This window comes from Canis lupus, chromosome 14 (genome assembly GCF_003254725.2).
Source record: "Canis lupus dingo isolate Sandy chromosome 14, ASM325472v2, whole genome shotgun sequence".
In the NCBI taxonomy this organism is placed as follows: domain Eukaryota; kingdom Metazoa; phylum Chordata; class Mammalia; order Carnivora; family Canidae; genus Canis; species Canis lupus.
This window is the reverse complement of record NC_064256.1, coordinates 42,790,434-42,810,158: the sequence shown is the minus strand read 5'-3', so window position 1 is coordinate 42,810,158 and position 19,725 is coordinate 42,790,434. Positions and strand designations below refer to the sequence as shown.

Here is a 19,725-nt window from a genome sequence, read left to right as displayed (position 1 = left end):
AAATCCAAGACTACTCTGTATCTGGCAAAGGTCAGCTGCAAACACAGAGTGGGAATGCATAGGCAGCTGCTGTCAACTCCTCTGACATCATGCCAAGGCCACCCTACCATTGTTTGTGGCAGATCAACGCCTTTCTTTGGCAGAGGAGGTTTGCAGGCCTGCCCTTTGGTATCTGTCAGCCTGACTTCTCAGCAGGCCGGAGGGTGCCCGAGTGCCGGAGGAATGCCTTCCCTATAAATAGAAGTCCTTCACAGGGCTTCCACTGGCTGGCGGCCTTCACGGCATCCGCACCATTTATGCGTTCCGCCCAGGGCCAGTGGCAGGCGTGGTGGGAGAGATGATCTGGGCAGAGGACCCCACAGCCTGGGGCTGTCACCCACCAGCCCCCAGGAGACCCCTCCTGAAATGGCTGCTATGACTGTTGCAGAGAAACAGGGCAGCTTAGGGGTTTTGTTTGGCAAGTAAAGGACCCTGATTCTTGAATCACCTCAGACCCACAGATCCTCTTGAACAGTGGTTCCAGATGTGCACACATGACCATGGCTCGGGGCTCTTGGAGGTCAAGGCAGATGCTGCTGGAATACTGCAGGTGGAACTTGGTCCCAGTGAGAACTCAGCTGTGCCACCCGGTGGCCTGGCTTTGAGAAGGTATCAGAGCTCGACTCCAGCTCTCCCAAGTCAAAATCCCCGTTCCCGTCTTTGGAAAGAGTAGGGAAACACCACTCAATCTTTTGTGGGCTCTGAAGCACAGGGGTCAAGTCTCTAGTTTGGCAACCTATACCTAGTAGCCAAAGCCTGCTTAAAGGGTCATGAGAGAGAAAGGCAGGCCCGTGAGGGGAAGAATGTCAGCGCAGTGATGATAAAGGAGGTGGAAGGAGTAGGAAAGGAGGAACCGACTGGAATTAGGTGACGGGAAAAGAAAAATGGTAGCAAGAAACGAATAAGGTTCGAGGACACTGAATCTCAAAGGCCATTTTTGCCAACAGCTTTCATAGAATCAGTAGTCAGGTCTGCTGGAGCAGCCCTGTGAGGCATTCAGGGACCCCCCCACCCCACCCCAACCTCCTTGGTGATCATAAAATTGTGTGGTCTGATGGAAGCTGGTGAGTACTTCTGGAAGACTTTTTTTTTTTTAAAGAAAGAGTTGGAAAAAGAAGCCCTAGAGTTCCAGGATTCCTATGACTCTGAGAACAGGCAATGGGGGGAGCTCCACGTATGTTACTCTAGATGCGGAAATCTCGGTGACTTTATGCTGTAAACTGAGCATGTTCCCTTGAAACTCATCTGTAGAGACCTCATCTCCAACGTGATGGTATTTGGAGGTGAAGCCTTTGGAAGGTGATTAGGTCATGAGAGCAGAGCCCTCATGAATGGGATTAGCGCCCTTACAGAAGAGACTCCAGAGAGCTCCCTCAACCTTTCTGTCATGTGAGGACACACGAACCAGGAAGCAGATCCTCACTGGACATTGCATCTCCTGGTGCCTTGATCTTGGACCTCTAGAGCTATGAGAACTTTTTTATCAGCCACTCAGTCTATGGTATTCTGTTATAGCAGCCTGAAGTGATTAAGACATCATGTTCTTTCCAGATTTTTTTCTTCTGATTGATTTCCAGTTTCATACCATTGCGGCTGGAAAAGATACATGATATGATTTCAATCTCCTTGAATTTAATGATTTAGACACTTTGACAGAGCAGTGGCATACCAACTTCTCACCACTGCCTAGGAGGCACATGGGGCCTTTTTCTGCTCTCAGGCTGTCCTGCGGGAATGGGGCAAGTTCTGAGGCTTCTTGGAGATGGTGTATAGGCAGGCAGCCTTGGAGAGCACCAGAAAGCAGTGCACCTTGGGTAGCTTCTATCCTAGGTTAGAAACCGTGCAGAGAGCAGGAGGGGCCACAGCGTTATAGTCTCGCTTTCCCACCAGGATGTGTCCAGGGCCACATCTATTTTATGACTTTCCCATCTACTGGTGACACTTCCTTGAAGGGTCATTCAGGGATCATGGGGTTGGGGGCACAGAGACCTTGACACCCACCGACTCCTGTTCCCATTCCGTGGTAAAATGCGGGAGTTTTGGAGATTTACCAACAACATTCCCAACTCTTGAACACAAACGGTTTCCCTTGAGATGTAGGGGCAAAGGCAGGGCCCTGAAGCTTCTGTCTTGAGGGCTGTGTACTTCCAAGCTTGTCATTCCGCACACGAACGAGGGCGAGCAGGTCAATCTGAGAGCAAAGCAGTCTCTCCAGGCTCCTGAAAGAAAGGGAAGCATTTCTTTCTTCTTCCTATACCTCATTCATTCATTCATTCATTCGTTCATTCCACAAAGGTTTCATGAGAGCCTCTTCCATGCCAGGACTGTGTTAAGCACGGGGGATACAATGGAGAACACCTCTGCCCTCAGGTAGCTTGTTATCCAGTGGGGCTGATGGGCAATAAATACGTACACAAAGAAATAAGAAGATAAGGTCATACTTAGATCATGAAGTCTCCTGCCGTCTGTCCTCTCCTGGGAAGGGTTTTCTTCGGCTGGCCAGCCTTATGACACATTTAGATCACGGAAAGTGAATTTCAGGGGGGTGCTCCTCTGATTCTTAAGCTCGCTGGTCTCTTCACAATACTCTCATTTCTTTGCTGTGGGGCTGACAGCTGTACTGAGGGCAGTGTAATGGTTTTTAGCTGTAATAAAGCACTGTTGCCAAACACAACTTGGCCTCTGCCCATTATTGTTCCCCAAATGCCACAGGAGCAGCATGACGCCTTGTGACAAGAGACTAAGGCTTTGCAGTCAGACAGAACTGGCTTCTATTCCTGGTTCTGCCACCATGTGAGCTTAGAGAAGTGACTTTTTTCCTCCAAGTCATGAGATTTTAATGGAGACAAAACTGGCATCTCTGTAAGGATTTTCTCTTCGTGGCATAAGATGTATTAGGACCATGAAGGCGCTTTGCCCAGCACCTGGCACACAGGAACTGCACAGTGAATCTTGGCTCCCTGTCAACACAGTGAATGATTCCTAGCCTGGAGGCCAGGGCTCTTCAAAGTGTGGTCCACAGACCACCTGAGACAGCACCACCTGGGGTACTTGCAGATGCGCAGCTGTCTGTGTCCATCAGGCCCTGGGGGCGCCGGTCCACGAGCCTGCGCCTTTCCCAAGCAACTCACTTAAGAGCCTGAAGTTGGAGACTCCCTCATCTACAGCTTTGATCGGTGGCCCAGGCTTCTATTATGTTGAGGGTCAAGAAATCACTTTTTTTTTTTTTAAGATTTTATTTATTTACTCATAGAGACACACACACACACAGAGGCAGAGATACAGGCAGAGGGAGAAGCAGGGAGCCCGACGTGGGACTCGATCCCGGGTCTCTAGGATCATACCCCAGGCTGCAGGCGGCACTAAACCGCTGCGCCACGGGGGCTGCCCAAGAAATCACTTTTTAATGGTCCACTCCCAGCATCAGAGCTTTTACAGTGTGGGGGCACCTGATGTGTGTGTCTTCAGTAAAGTACTTCCTATATGAGAAAGAAGACTTCAAACCACCCAGGACCTTGAGCCTTCTGGTCCTGGCTAACCCACCCCAACCCAGCACTGTGGGGGTCACCCCAGGGACTTACCCAACCTATTTCAGGAGGATGGAAAGTTCCAGCTTCTGTCATTTCTGGACAAAAAATGGGGGGAAGGACCGGTATGGCAGGTAGACCTGCCAGGAGCCTGTTCCAGGAGGGGCTGACAAGCCTCTTTGGGCTGAACCCACAGGAAACGTGTCAGGCTCACAAACTGGTGACCTTGGGAAAGAGTGGGCGAAAGGTTATTCTCAGCCCATCACGCAGAACATCTAACATTTTGGACTCGAGGTCCTCTAGTGAGTGGCCGGATTAAAAGACAAATGAAAACTGAAAGCCAGCTGTCACCAGGGCGCACCCTGGACCACACACGCAGGGCCTCACCACCTCGTACTGGCGGCCAACGATGGCAGGCGGTGGGCACAGGTGGACACTTTCGGTGGACAGACCTGGACCCGTCCCTGGGCCCCGGCGACCCAGGCACCACTTAGAAGCTCTGCAGCATTAGCAGAAACGGCTGTGCGTTAAAGCCCAAAGAACACTGGGTGCCACTGAAGAGGAGCTTGCGAACCCTACACGAGACATCCCGAGGAACAGCCCAGAATATTTGGGAGGAACCTCAGAAGGACTGGGAATCCCCACAGCAAGCGCCAGAAGAGTCAGAGAAATGAGAATTTGTCTGCAGTCGTGATTCTCCCCTCCCCCCAGGCTGGTGTGGTTTGGGGAGAAAGGGGTGACATCAGTCCATGTGCAGAGGTGGGGAAACAGGATTAGTCACCCCGCCCCAGACCATGAATTCCCTAGTTTCTGCCTCCTTATGACATCACTGCTCCAGAGCACAGCGCCCTGCGGCGCCAGAGGAGAAGTTCCATTTCTGGAGGATTTACAAGAGTGCCATTGTCTCGATGACAGACCAAGAGACCGAGGTCATTGTGTTTCCCGGCAGCTGCCCTGCCCCGCTGCACATCTGGACCGCCCTCCCTGAGCAGCAGGCGCCCGGCCCGGGGGGATGGATCCGCGCGGCCGGCAGGGCACCTGCACCCGCTCCGGCGGCTGTGTCGTCACGACCCCACGCGGGCTCACCAGCTCTGGCTCCCGAACGAGGTTTTCCAGGGCCCGGGGCCAGTTTTGCTTGTGCGCTTCCAGAGCCGAAGAGCAGGGGGTCAGAGCAAGGTTGGCAGGGCACCGCGGGGGGTATAGGCTCTCCTGCGTTAAGCGGAGGGCTGGCCCCAGGTCCCAAGAGAGCAAGCGACCTGGAGGTGTTTGATGAGTTCATCACCGAGTGCGATGACATTTTGGGCTTGCTTTTGGAGAAGAGATCTTTTTCTTTTCTTTTACTTTTTTTTTTTTTTTTTAAAGATTTTAGCTATTCATGAGAGACACACACAGAGAGAGAGAGAGAGAGAGAGAGGCAGAGACACAGGCTCCATGCAGGGAGCCCAATGTGGGACTCGATCCCAGGCTCCAGGATCAGGCCCTGCCTGGGCTGAAGGCAGGCGCTAAACCGCTGAGCCATGCGGGCTGCCCTGGAGAAGAGATCTTTTTCAAAAGCTGGCGGGCTGGGTGTGATGATGCTTCCCCCACCCTGAGCCGAGCACCGGTTCATGTGTCCAGCACAGCAAAGAGCTTTACCCCAAACCGGTCCTATCATCCTGCGTGGCCCTTCCTGTGAGCGGCTGCAGGAGTCATTTAGGAGCTGGCCAGGGTCAGAAAGAGTCTTTGAAGCAAGGGGACGTCAGAAGAGAGTGGGACTTTAGCTCTATCATGAAGTATAGCCCAGGTCCTCAGCCAGAGCACCGGTGTGACCACCACCGCACAAGCCAGCTGGGAACTGGCGCGGGCTGCCAGCGGGCGTGCTTCCTACAGGGCTCTTCCTCGGAGTCCAGTTTGAGCTAAGGCCACTTGCAAATCCAGAGGACATGCTTCTGAAGACATAGTGTGTCTAGTGAAGAATGTAAATATAAAAGTATATCCCCATGTCAAGGGTAGGTGGACTGTAAGTTACAAGGTGCTCAATGTCAGGCCGGGGTGGGGGGCAGCGGAGTGGGGTGGGGGCAGAGGCCGACCCCCACACAGCCCACGCTAGCCTCACTGGAGGAAGGGTGTATTCAACTTGAAATCCTACCCCAGGGGGCACCTGGGTGGCTCAGTGGTCGAGCTTCTGCCTTCAGCTCAGGTCGTGATCCCAGGATCCTGGGATCGAGTCCCACATGGGGCTCCCTGCAGGGAGCCTGCTTCTCCCTCTGGCTGTGTCTCTGCCTCTCTCTCTGTTTCTCATGAATAAATAAATAAAATGAAAGAAAGAAAAAAAGAAAAAGAAAAAGAAAAAAAGAAAGAAAGAAAGGAAAGAAAGAAAGAAAGAAAGAAAGAAAGAGAAAGAAGAAAGAAAGAAAGAAAGAAAAGAAAGAAAGAAAGAAAGAAAGAAAGAAAGAAAGAAAGAAAGAAAGAAAAAAAAAAAGAAAAAAAGAAAGAAAGAAAGAGAAAGATCCTATCCCAGAGTGAGATTTGGGGTGAGGCTGTGGCTCACGTCCTTGCTGGTTCTTAGATTCACACTTCCGATAACAGGGAATACTGGAGCCAGAAACTGGTGAACTCTGACACTTCCCAGACCCGTTTTAAAGCTGATTCTTCACAACAGTTTGTATTTTGATTGCCCTTGCAGCTCAAGGCTCGAAGTGGCCCTTAACACTTCTAAGCAGAAGAAATATAGATTTCAAAGACCGAGGCCATATGGGAAGGCAGAGCCAGATCCAGAAAACCAACTTGGCTTTGCTACCCTGTGACACTGTGTCCTTCTCTTTCCAAACCTGTGCAGCTTTGTGTTCCTTGGAGAATTGATATATTTAAAGGATTGTTGTTGTTGTTGTTTTAAGATTTATTTATTTATGGGGGAGGGGGAGCAAGTGCAAGCAAGGGGAGGGGCAGAGGGAGAGAGAGAGAGAGAGAGAGAGAGAGAGAGAGAGAGAGAATGTCTAGTGAGTGTAGAGCCCGATGTGGGTCTGAATCCCATGACCCTGAGATCACAACCTGAGCAGAATCTGAGAACCACCCGGGCGCCCCTAAAGGGACTCACTTTTTCTGCGCTCCTTCCTTTCATCTGTGCATCGTTTGGAAAATGGAAAAGCACTCCTCCCGGGGTAGAACATGCTTTCCCTGCGGCCACTCACCCATTCACTCACGCTGGTGCGCCAAGGCCACAGGGTCCCAGTCACGAGGGATCTATGTGATAACACCTGTGATCTCAGAACCAAGGAAAGCAGAGCTGGGGCACCAACATTTCTTACGGCCTATGACCTGGCCGGCTCCTCTTTCTCCACGTTAGCGGAGGAAACCATGGCAGAGGTTATCTAAACAAGCAGATGAGCTTCAAAGCCAATTGACTTTGCCTTTGAAATGTGCTCCTTGACTGCTGGGCATTCCTTCTTCGAGAAGCTGTGCTAAGACAAGCAGCAGTGACAGGGGGTTGATGGAGGTGTGCGCTGCCGCCTTGGCGGGGTGGGGGGAGAGGCAAGGGCTGGAGGGTGGGCTGGTAGGGTGTTGGGATGACTCAGGGAGATACATGAGCCTCCAGTCTCCAGGGTGTGGTGGTGACCCCATCCTCCGGCATCAGATAGGAGTGGACGAGGTGAGCATTCCTGCTCTCAGGCCCTGGCCTGACTCCAGAGTGATTTGGGCCCCTGGCTATTGCAGGGTAAGATGGGGCAAAAGGTCCTGCATGCCCACGAGTCTGAAATAGCCTCTTCTGCTATCAGAAGAGTCTGTGATGGCCTCCTAAAGGGCTGTTCAGGGGGTGAGACCTAGGAAGAAGGGTACAGAAGAAGGGGCATACTGGCTGTTCCCACAGCCTCGCCCCTGCCTGGAGATTCTCTTATTCTAGCAGGCACTAAATGATCTCAGCAATCATTGAAACTGAAGAACTGTTGCTCCAGTTCTTTCAATCACTTTCAAATCTTTGCAAGTATGTGGATACTGGAAAGAACATTCCAGTTTTCATCCCAATCCACTTGGCGTGGCCAGCCTGATCCCGGGCAAGGCAAAGACCCGAAGAAACTTTCTTTAGTCTGTCCTGTGCACAGACACAGGCAGCGAATAGCGTCCACGGCATGGAGTGTAAGGGCAGGACCTCTGTCATGCTGAACAGAAAGAGCCAGAAGTTTCCTTCACGGTGAGACCAACGCCGATGACACTATTCAGTGCAGAGTGATTAAAAGGGCTCAGGGGACGCCTGGTGACTCAGTGGTTGAGCGTGTGCTTTCAGCCCAGGGTGTGATGCTGGGGATCCTGGGATCGAGTCCCACATCGGGCTCCCTGCATGGAGCCTGCTTCTCCCTCTGCCTGTGTCTCTGCCCCTCTCTGTGTCTCTCATGAATAAATAAATAGAATCTTAAAAAAAATAATAATAAAAGGGCCCGGAAGCCAAACTGCCTGGGTTTACATCTCAGCCCCAGTACTTACTAGCTCTAAGTAACTTCTGAGTGCCTCAGTTTCCTCATCTGTAAAAGGGGACGGGACTATCAATCGTAACATATACCTTATGTTGGAAGGATATGAGGAGTTAGTTAAAAGGAATTTAGTACAGTGCCTGATACTTAGAGGGGGATTTTATAAACGTTTGTTAAAGCAGATTTTTGTACGTAACGGCAAACACAGCTGGGACGTTTTCACTCAGCACCGTGGGCTTCACGACAAGACGACTACGGAGTCGTCAGGCTGTTCCATACTTGCACAGAATACAACCAACACCAGGCATCAGGGGACCTTGGGCCTTGTCCACACTTACCAGGGTCAAAGAAACGTCACTGTCAAAACCTAATGGTAGCAGTGAGAATGTTGAAGCTGCTAAGGGTTAAGATGTTTCTGGGGGGAGTCAGGCTTCCCTTGTACTTGCGACATGTTAATTGTCCCTTCCACCACCATCCCTTTTCAGTGAGTGGGTCCCAGGCTCAGTCAGATCACCCAGCAAAGGACAGCTGTCAACGCTGCCTGGGGTGAGTTAGGCCAAACGCAGTATTGTTCCTTTATTGCAGGAACAATAAAACCCTGAGCAGGAGAGGGGGGTGGAGGAGCAAAGGCTTCCCTGTTCCTTGTCACGCTAGGTGTCCCAGGGCACCGCTGGGAGCCACTGGCCTACCGTGGTGTGTGCAGCCTGAGCCACCACTGCACACAGCACACTGTCACTGCATCTCGTGCCCTGGAGCGCCCCACCCCCAGGACCGTCCCACCAGCTTTTAGCGGCTCCCAACAACCCCAGTTCTAGCCAGATCTCCTAAGATACTCAAGTGCTTCCCCACCCAGCCCTGGTGTGGGAGCCTCCGGGCACCCGATGTGGGTTCCAAGCAGAAATCTGGGGTCCCAACACTGCCCATGCCATCCTGATGCTTGATTGGAAGCTTCAGGGCTTGGCAAAGCCCGCTGGCTGATACTGAGAAAGGCCCAGCCTGCCTGGGAACAGAGGGGCCTCCCCCCTGCTCAAAGCAATACGCAGTGTGCAGTCTAGCTCCTCTCTGGCATCTCCCCAGCCCTCCTCCGAGTGAGCTAAATGCCAGGCTTCATCGATTGGTCAATAAGTCGTGTTTATTGAGCTGACAGTGTGTGCATACCAGGGTGTGGGAGATGTAGAGAAAGATGGATGAGAAAGAGGAAAAAAAACAACCCAAGACAAATGTTAGGATTTTGTATGAAGGAAAGGACCCTATGCCATCCTCTCCCGTGCACAGCTGAGCTGTTCATGCCTCCTTCCCCATGCTGGGGGGGTCTGCTGGTCCCCCTCTCCCAAACGCTGCACCAAGAAGTGGGCACCTGGGTGACCCAGAACTAGAAAGCCCTTCTTTATGCAGTGCTGACCTCTAGAGGCTTCCAATTAAAAAGCATCCCAAAGGACCAACTCAATTTGACTGGCCGGTTTCTCCATCTGTGCGCTTGCCACATTTTCCTAGAAAATAAGGAGGAGAAAATGTCTCTGCTCCTTTAAGTGTTACCTAATAGGAAATGCCTACCTCATTCTTAGGCTGCCTAACTACAGCTTGCCCAGATTTTTTACAAATGTCAATGTTTTTTGCTCCAAAAGGGGAAAAAAGGTGGGTCAGAGATAGACAGTATTTCAAAGTTACTTTCCTACTATGGATCTAAGAGGAAAAGCACACTGCCAGCTATTTCAGGATGCATTTCTTGAGTTTCCAAAGTAACAGATGGCCAGGCCTGCCAAAGGGAAAGGAATGTTCGCTCACCCCAATTCAGCAGGGCACCAGGCAGAACTATGTGCCAGCTTCCCCCTCCCCCACTCACCCCCCTCCCCCTCCCATACAGGCACAAGCCTGCTTGCTCCAGTCCCGGTGCAGAGTCCAAGCACTGCGTAGTGGATTTAGTTTTGTTTACTCTGTTTGACTTCAACCCATTGACGTCCACAATGCACATTAAAAAACAATGAAGTGTCCCACCTGACCTGACTTTCCTGTGGAGATTCGTTTCTAAAAGAAATGAGACTGCTTGTTATATCCCCAAGCAAAACACCACAAATCTTCCTATTTTATGGTAGCTCCTTCTTCCGTATCATTGATCACAAAGGGAAGGCAGGAGAACGTACTCTAGGATGTCAGCATTTGGGCTAACACACACGCACTATTTTGACTGGGGTTTTTATTTCTAAAAGGGATCCTAGGGAAGATGGCTCAAAATCAGAGAAACACCGTTTTGCCAATGTTGGCTGCCCAGCCCTGGTTCCACGAGACAGCATTTTCCCTATAAACTTTGCTTCCCGCCCTCCCTAGCCCCACTAGCCAACACCAGATACATTCCCACAAGGCTAGTGCCTGGAGGGAACTTGGAAGTGAGTCCATACTCTTATTTTTACAGATGAGGAACAAAGGTAGGGGACGGGGAGATATGCTGGTCAGGGAGGAGACTGGCCTAGAACCTCTTCTCCCAGCCAACCGATTGCAGAATGATTCACCGCAAAGGGGAAAACGTGGATCTTTCTAACACGAGCCCCTGCACTTAGATAAAGGAGCCAGGCTACATTTTAAAAAGGTGATCTGCGCAAGAGATCAAATAACAGTGACAAAGAAACTCCCCCAGAAGAAAGGCTTTGTCTGGGGAAGATCCTGCCACCACCGTGCTGAAGCCTGAGCGAGGCTCAGAACGCTTGCACACAGCCCACGGCCCAGGAGCAGTGTCTTGACAACAGCCGTGTCCCAGAGAACCAGCAGTGAAGTTATCTAACACGCACACGTACACCTCTCTGCTGTGTCTGTTAAGGCAACCTCCACTGCTCTTAATCAAATAATGGGACTTACCACCGACTTCTGATTTACTCCTTGGATGCCACTGTTTACTGAATAACAATCACTGGGAGGAGAGCCGTGGGGAAACAGCATCATGTTGTCACAGAGTGACCTCAGGTTTCTAACTGGTGTCACAAAGTACACGTGGTACTTCACTATGATAGAAAAAAATAGGGTCCTCGTATACACACTTCAAGTACTAGTTTCAAGGAAGACTGGAAAATCACTACCCACCAGCCACACCGGAACAGATATATTAAAGCCTCAAAACACATCCACTGCTAACATTTGAATCATGTCAGTGGTTCCTGCAAACATCCCCCCACTCCCCGGCCCCATTGTGGCAACCACAATGCTGGCTGGTGGTCCTCATTCTTTGTCCCTCGTTTGCGACGTGTGAGGTGACCTCTCGACCAAACACTGTGAAGGGTGGGGAAAAAAGAGGCAAACATCACCATAGTTTGGAAGGCTCTTTAATAGCAAGCGTATGGTAATTACATTGGTGGATGAGATCCTCACTCTCTGGGGAGGGAGGAAGGAGCAGATTGGACAGGGTTCCGTTTGGGATTTACACTGCTTGTGGCATCTAAAACAAAGGGCAACAATTTTTTGGCAACCCATTTCACAGTTTTGTCATTTACAAGAGATTTCTAGGAAAGGAAATATAAAGGCAAAGAAAACATACACACCCTGCATGAAACATTTTTGCCTAAGGAAAAAGAACCCCAAAACCGTTCCTTGATTTTGTTTCTCCCGTAGATGGCTAAGCTCTGCTCTCACACACAGATGAAGACTGGCTCACGGATCGTTTCCGATTTTCCCTAGAATTGATCATTTGCCTTCTCCTCTGAAGAGGTGACGTGTGTACACAGTACTGCTGTGTCTTTACCCGCCTGGCTATCAGAAGGTACTCAGAGTAAAAAAACGACCCTTCAGAAACGAAAACAAAAGAAAACAACAGGGAAAGGCAGTTTGACAGAGAACAGACTATCTGCTTTCTCGATACTGAATAACTGGAATACAGTTCTCAGTAAATTGTTTATTTTTATGTGGCTTGGCGCACGCTTTCAACTGCCCGGGTCTATCCAGCCACACGGTGCTTTAAACGAGGTTTCTAACAGGTGATGCTCATGGGCCCTCTATTTTGGTAATACAAATTTAAATAAAAATATCAGAGACAACATATTATTTAACAACTTAATCCCAGGGGAATGTGAGTATAGCTATTTTACCATGGACACCACGTTGCCATGAACACCAGAGGCTACTGGCATCCTGGCAAGTTTTCGGTATTCTGTGTAAAATCCAAAGGACTTCAGCCTATCATGTCATACCTGGTGTCCCCAAACCGAGAGAACTAACTGGATCTTTGTGGAAGAGGATTAGTGTTTCATTAAAAAACAAAAAACAAAAAACAAAAAAAAACGTTAGGCTTCTCTGGTAATCTGAAGACTGAGTAATAGGCAGTGGCACCTCTTTGGGGTTAACACTCGCTATAGGGAAGAGGGATCTGCGATCCGCTGCCGTTTTAATTGTGTTCTTTCTACAACCTGAAGCACCGTGGGGTAGGTGGGCTCTGCTCTCCAGGCCTGGGGCGGGGGGGGGGGGGCATTCCTGACCCACGGCCTCCTCCACGCTGAGAGCAAGCACATGTGGGTCACATCTGGCTCACGGGCTGCCCAAGGTGACTGGAGCCCACAGGTGTGTTAGCACTTTGGGAAGACGGGCTTCTCTGGCTGGCAGCTGGTTTACCGAGGAAACCTCCACCAGATTTGCAGGACACATGCTGTCTCCTTGGCTGCGGGGTATCCGTAAAGCCACAAAGTCATCCCCGACATGGGTCTTGCCTCTCAACATGCAGGCAGTCCCTGTGAGCAAAGCCACCTCCTAGTGGGATAGCCACGAAAACAGTTCTCCTGTACCTTACGTGATACCTGTCTTCTAGCTTTTTTTTCTCTTTTTTTAAAAGAATTAGACCCTAACTCTCCCCTTCTCCCTTATTCCTTTCCTCCCACCCCAGATTAAGTCCTGCCTATTCCTAATGTGCCTCTCGAACCGTGGGAAATCAGATTTGTTCATACCAATTTCCCAACTTGTGAATTTTAATATGCAAGGTAGGTTTCTAAAACATAAGTTCCGACGATGCTCTGGAAGCGCAGCTCCCCTAGGTCCATACACTTTGTGCTCTTATGAGACAGACACAATATCTAGAGATGTAGTTGTGCTAGAGAAAAGGTTTCCATTTGTCCATGAAAAATGACGGTAGCTACGAGAGGAGAGAGATTTTTCACTTAAGGACCCTGGAAAGCTAATTCTGGCACCGGACACAAGGAGAATTCCTAAATAAGAGACTTTGCATATTCGAGTCATATTTAAAAACAAACAAACAAACAAACCAAAGTCCTATGTGCTGCTATGAGTCTGGGAGATGTGGGCGTAACTGAACCTGGGTGGGGGCAGGCATCGTGTGGGGTCTCACCTCCCACCCCGGCTCCCTAACTCATCCTCCGGTTCCCTGAAGGGTGCAAAGTGTGCTCAGGATGACTGTCAGGCAGAGACAGTGACTAGGCCACCGTAGGAAAAACGTCTCTGATTCACTCAAAGCCTGGATCTCAAGATTTCGTAAGGTTATCACAGGCAGGACTTCACAGCTGGCCCACAGTGATCAACAGGCCGTCAATCCCCCCAACGCGCACACGCTCACACGCTCACGCACACACAATCTCTCTTTCTCTCTCACTTTTCTTCCTCTCTACTGGATGACATGGCAAAAAAGTCCAAGTACTGCTCTTTCCCTTTCTCCCAGCTCTGCATGCAAATTCTCCCCTCCTGGTTATGTTAAAACTTACTCTACTTCCAAAGCCACAGTCTGCCAGGGCCCAGGGAAAAGCCCTGCCTTCCGCAGACACAGCCTGCACATCTGGGGCACGTTTCTGTATCTGACGCCTGACCTTGTCCTCGTCTAAGGAATGGGAAGCCATCAGCCCCTCAGGCTCCAGGGGGTCTGGACACTCACGGATGAACAGAAACATATTCTAAGGCAGCCCTGTGGCCAGCGTCCTCAGGACAGCATCTCGGCAAGATTCCAAATCTAGTTCTTATTTCCCTAAATAAAGTTTCCTTGACGAAACTTTGCTCGAGTTGCTCTGCGTACACACGCACATCACGGGGCAACTGTGGAATGACAGCGGTTAAAGCAAGAAGGGCTGACACCTGTTGTTTCAGGCGAGTTAGGGGACTTGCCCAGGGTCACACGGTCCCCGGCAGAGCCAGGCCTAGAACCCAGGTCTCTCTCCTAACTCCTCCCACGGCGCCACCCGGCCTTCTTCGTAAGGGTTTATGTGTCTGTGAAAGTCAGGGACCTGTCAAGCCAGGGCACCGCTTGCATAACAACGCTGCCGACCCGGAGAGCTCGGCACCAGGCGGCTCTGACCGCACACATGACCCCGCACGGAACACGGGCCAGGTGGGCGTGAGCGTGTGCACGGGCCCGTGTGGCAGCAGGTGCTGGCGGGGAGGCGCCCGATCAGAATAAAAAGGAAGTTTTAGAGGAAACGGCTCCATTCGCTAATGCCTTCTGGGATTTTTGCCATGAAAATGAGTAACATACAGTACCGTGATCCTCACCCCTGGGACAGAACACAGACGAGATCTCTCCTCCGCCCACCGAAAGGCTGAGTGGATCTCAGTTCAGGTTTTACGAGCAGAACGTGAACATGATAATACGCCCAAATGCATTTGGTCAAAGCCTACACACTTTTTTCATAAAACACGTTTTATACCAACATCCGTTCCATTTGCAAACACACGTAAATCTAGCTTTTCAGCCTCTATGTATAAAATTCCAGGTTACCTTCAAACGGAGCAAGCTAGTCAAGCTTCTTCATTTCAGTGGCAGGAGGTCATTCTTTCGGCCTATTGTGTTAAAGCAGAGGTTACCAAACTTGAGTGCCAGCTACAGAACACAGCGCACCTTGAACCTGCGCTCAAGCACCCGGGGCCGGGTGCTCACCCCACTGGATGGGACACCGAGGTCTGCTGTGGGAATGGGCTACTGGGAAGCAAAGTCATTTTTGCTTGAAATTCACCTGGGTTGTTCCAAGAAAAGAAAAACGTGGTACTGAAGCATGGATGGAAACCACCGTATTGTGTTAGCCCATGACTTAAAACTGCAGGACGCTGTTTCACCGCAAGCAGCCGAGCTCTTCATGGCACCAATCAATTAGACAGAGAATGGTGAGATAATCAGGTTAATACTGATATGCCTAGAAGATACACAAGACTCCCAGAAACACTGTGCTCTCTGCTGCTGCTGTTTTTTTTTTAAGTCCCAAACTATGATAACCTAACGTGTGTATGCACATTAAAAACATTCCCACCCCAGATGCTACATTTAGTCAAGGGTTATGAAGGAGGCATTCTGCTCTGAGAGATCCAGAAGGGTCCAAGAAAATGAACACTTTAAATAATTTCATGTTAGCATTACAAAGGATTTCCCCTAGAAGTATTTGTTGGCTAAGTGATGACAGCAGTGTTTCCAATTATTAAGTAGCTGTTTCTGTGAGTTGTCTTAGTTTTTTTGGATCACTGAAACTTCCCCCTTTGAACCAAGCTAACCCACGGCTGAAAAATTTCCACTTTCATATCGCTTTAAAAATTCACCACAGTTAGATCCCTCGAAGCACTTGACGACAATTCTTTCAATAAATTATACAGTGGGGGATCCTTTTCTTGACCACTTTTTTTTTTTTTTTTTTTTTTTTTTTAGGAACAAAAGACAAATTAAGAAAGTAAAGAAGGATTCCATCATATTCTTAAAAAATTTTATCCTGGTTTATTTCCCCATTAAATTTATCTATGGCTTCAAAGTTTAAGTGGCACTTGGATTCTGAATGTTTTCATGATTTAACAAGTTGCCATCTGGTTATAAAGAGAGAACGTAAATGTTTCATTTCATATGTGGGACGGTTTATAAACATTTTAAAGAAATCAATAATTTATGTCACCCCATTTATATTTTCCACTCTTGGATTGTAAAAGTGGCTTTGGAATTAGCATGTTTTAAAATAACCGAACATGCAAGTAATGTTTCTACTAACCATGAACCAGTTGCTATCTATCCAGGTAACTCAGTAACGGCAGGACACTTCGACAAAGGCTTCTCTGCCTCTCTTCCCCTCTTCATCCAAAGCTAAGTGATTATCCTTTCCTGCCCTTGTATTTGCACTTGTGCAGTTTAATGACTAGATATTAAAACCCATGCTTCATAAGCAAATTCCTTCACTTACGGACACTTAAAAAGTACGTAAAAAGTGCAGACTGCATTTCTTCTCTGTCATGCTTTCCCTCCATAATGTCACCTGTGAGGACTCAAAACATATCCTTAATACATTCAGAGTTCTCTACATTCGAGTCAGCGAATGGTAGTTCTCCGACACAAGCTCAAGAGAGAACAGTCAGCCACAAAATGGGACTCTAAATTCAAAATGGCAAAGGCTACCGAGACAACCCCATAGAAACCCACTGAAACGGGAGTAAAATTCAGGTCACTTCTGAGCAAAGCTCATCCCAGATATTTTGTGGTCAATAAAAAGGTACTTAGTTCTAATTTGGATGCTGGGAGTCAGATGTCCTGTTTCGAAGTGCTAATGCAAAATGCTAACCCAGGAGCACGCGACCCCACCTCAGGTACCAAGGGGTTCACTCTCCTTCTCAGACGGGAGCCCTTGCAAGGTTACTGCTGACTGACCCCCATTTGGGGGTGGTCCGCCTCTGGCTCCTCCTCTTCCACGTCTGCACTGTACTCTTCAAATGCATCATCATCTGCATCCGGAAGCCCCAGTAACTGGAGGAGAGAGAAGAGAACCAGCCATGAGTGCCAAAAGGCCCACGGGCAGGAAGGTGACCAAAGTCATCTGATTCAAATTCAGCAGCACTTTTTTTGTTTTTTGTTTTTTTGTTTGTTTGTTTTAAGATTTTTAATTTATTTATCCATGAGAGACACAGAGAGAGGCAAAGACATAGGCAGAGGCAGAAGCATGCTCCATGCAGGAAATCCTGAGGATCACATCCTGAGCCCAAGGAAGATGCTCAACCGCTGAGCTACCCAGGCGTCCCTAAATTCAGCAGCAGGACTTAGCACAGCAGCTATGGATTTCCCACTGGAGTCAACCATCCCTACAACTATTTTTATAAACATATTGGATGAAATGTCAATCGTTCAATGGATCAGTGCCCAAAGGGTCAGGTTTTTTTGAGGAGCCTGGAGACTCTCTACTTTTAAGTATCAAAACATGGAACCACACATCACCAATGTACAATAATATAGTATCTGTGGGCGCGCACACGTGCACACGTGCACACACACACACACACACACACCTGGGATGTCAGCAGTAGTACAATGAACAATGCTGACTGTTCCATCAATACATCAAAAATCTACCCTCTAGATTTTCTTCCCTAAAACCATGTGCTGCTAGTATTTATAACACACATAGAAAAATGTGAAAACCACTGAAATGTTTAATTTTTTGGTTAAATTACAGTGCATCTGTTAGATGGGATCTTATATACCTACTTAAGATAGTATTTTTAGTAACGATATAAAAACATGCTCATACCTGTAAAGAGAGCATGGTTAAAAACTGCATCTTTACCACGATAACAGATTTCTTAAAATTTATATACAAGTGCATAGAAAAAAAGACTTCCATCAAATACATCCAAATTTTAAGAGTACTGTCTTAGTGTGGTGATGGGTAAATTTTTTCCTTTCTTTTTGTATTTTCCAAATGCTCTATGATTATCATCAGGGAAATTCACAATAAATACATGGTAAACATTTCCTTAAAGCACCGATTGGTCTTTGCTTGGAAACCGAGTGCTGTCTGCCGGGCCTGATTTACATGAATGAAAAGCCCTGGTGCTGGCAGAAAGCTGTGGCCTTGGGTACTCCTGGGCCCTGCCCATGATCACAGTGCTTCCACCCCACAGCTCCTCCATGAGATTTACAGTCTACACGTGGCCCTGACATTCTCACACGGTGGCCCTCTTGGTTGGTCACTCTCAGGCAACTTGGCTGAACGGCCCTATGATCCAAACTAACTGCATTAAGCCATTGTAATAAGATAGACCATCCTGCTTACTTTGCATTGCCTCCCTTGTGCCGGGCGACCCCTGGCCCTTCTTCCCCTCCTCCCTTGTCCAAATGCTTAAATGAGGAAATACATCCCCATGGAAATAATGCCTCTCCCCTGAAGTTCTCGAACCCTGACTCTTGCAGGTCTCACACAGCCCTACGGTCGAACTCAGCTCAAGATCATCTACCAGGCCCTCGGTCATATTATCTATCCATGTGGCCTAGCAAGGCGGTCGTGGCCAGCTGCAGACACACTCTTTCACCATAGAGCCTGGAGGGCTGCAGCTGTCTCAAAGAGCCACAGTTGCCTTGGAGGAGTGGAGCAGGAGGGGCGCATCTCCGCCAGCCTGCACAGTGTGGGGCAATCGCAAGGATGCTGGGGGAAGTGAGAAGCCCCTTTCTCCTGCTGCTGTCGCCCTCTCACATCGCAGTGAAACGAGCAAAATGTAAATTTTGCCTCTAAGGAGAGAGAAAAGGGAGCCTGGGTGGCTCAGTTGGTTAAGTGTCTGCCTTTGGCTCAGGTCATGATCCTAGGGTTGTGGGATTGAGCCCCACGCCGGGCTCCCTGCTCAGTGGGGAACCTGCTTCTCCCTCTCCCGTTCCCCCTGCTTGTGCACTCTCGCTATCGAATAAATAAATAAAATGCGTAAAAAAATAAAGAGAGAGAAAAGATGGCTACAATGAACACCGATGGTGAGTGTTCTGATGCTCCATTTTTATTTGAAGAGCTGCTTGGTGACACAGCAAGGTCAAAGCGTTGAATGGGTGATGATATTTAAATCGTTGATGAAACAGAAATGTTTTTGCCCCTACTGAGAACCCGAGAATCACCTAAATGCCCACAGAAGATGCATTAATTCAACAATAATAAATGGGACTCCTCACTGCACTGAAGGGGGATACCCCTTAAAAGAGGAACGGCCAATGGGTTCTCTCTCACTTAACAAATCTGACAGGTAGCAGCTGCCTGAAGCCCTGGGTTGGGGATTCCAAAGCTCAGTGGGAAAGAGAATGGTCGATCAGCCATGGCGGATATGGGTAAAGAGGGTGCAGTTGAGGCATGCACCTACACATTTGCCATCTTGTCCTAAGGACTTGTGTCACTGATTATATTTTTTCATAATACACTTGAGTAATTCACATGGACTCAAACCATATGTACCCCTCAATATCCTCCTCTCCTCTCCTTAGGCTGGTTTGTAGAAGAGGTTCCAGTGAGCCAAGCATGAAACCATTACCACATCTCTCCCCCTCTCTCCTCTTCCTAGCTCTCTACCTTACCTCTGGTGTGAATCCAAAGCACATACTTTTAGGTCTAGAGCATCAGCACATAAGAGGCCTTTCCCTTTGGTGGGAAATACTTCGATGCCACTTCTAGAACTGCCCACTCCCTACCCTTACAGGAGGAAGAAAGAACAGAAGCAATTCTCAATGGCCTTCCTGACTTCCAAGGCGCCTTAGTGCAGGGCCTGCAGATAACTGAGAGGCTGTGTGAAAAAGGTACTGGATCAGGCATCCAGAAGCCAGGGCTCTAGTTGGGGACCTATGCCAAGCCGTCACCTTTGCTGAGCCTCAGTGTCCTTCTCTGTAAAGTGGGGACCATGACACCTGCTCTATGTCTAGAGAGACTACAGAGATTAAATGAGAAAGTGAATGTGGCGATGGTCTGTAAACTATAGAGCCTCATGTAAATTAGTTAGGTTATATTGTCTTAGCTTCTCATTTTAAAGCACAG

General features: G+C 48.9%; 1 protein-coding gene across 4 annotated transcripts in view; it reads right to left on the bottom strand.

Annotated features, from left to right (window-relative positions):
* Positions 1 to 11,306: 11,306 nt before the first annotated feature.
* MTURN (maturin, neural progenitor differentiation regulator homolog) overlaps positions 11,307 to 19,725 on the bottom strand; it is a 29,251-nt gene continuing 20,832 nt past the window's right edge. Inside the window, exons 3-5 of one of the 4 annotated variants that reach the window (XR_004804547.2) lie at positions 14,938 to 16,694; positions 14,703 to 14,764; positions 11,307 to 11,779 (exon numbers count right to left, since the gene is read on the bottom strand). Coding sequence is in view for 1 of the 4 variants with exons in the window: in XM_025464510.3 (XP_025320295.1) it covers positions 16,584 to 16,694 (111 nt within the window). In the remaining 3 variants the exon portion in view is untranslated. Of the gene's footprint in view, positions 16,695 to 19,725 lie in introns of all 4 variants that reach the window. The other 3 variants (XR_003143114.3, XR_004804546.2, XM_025464510.3) reach the window with 3 other exon arrangements.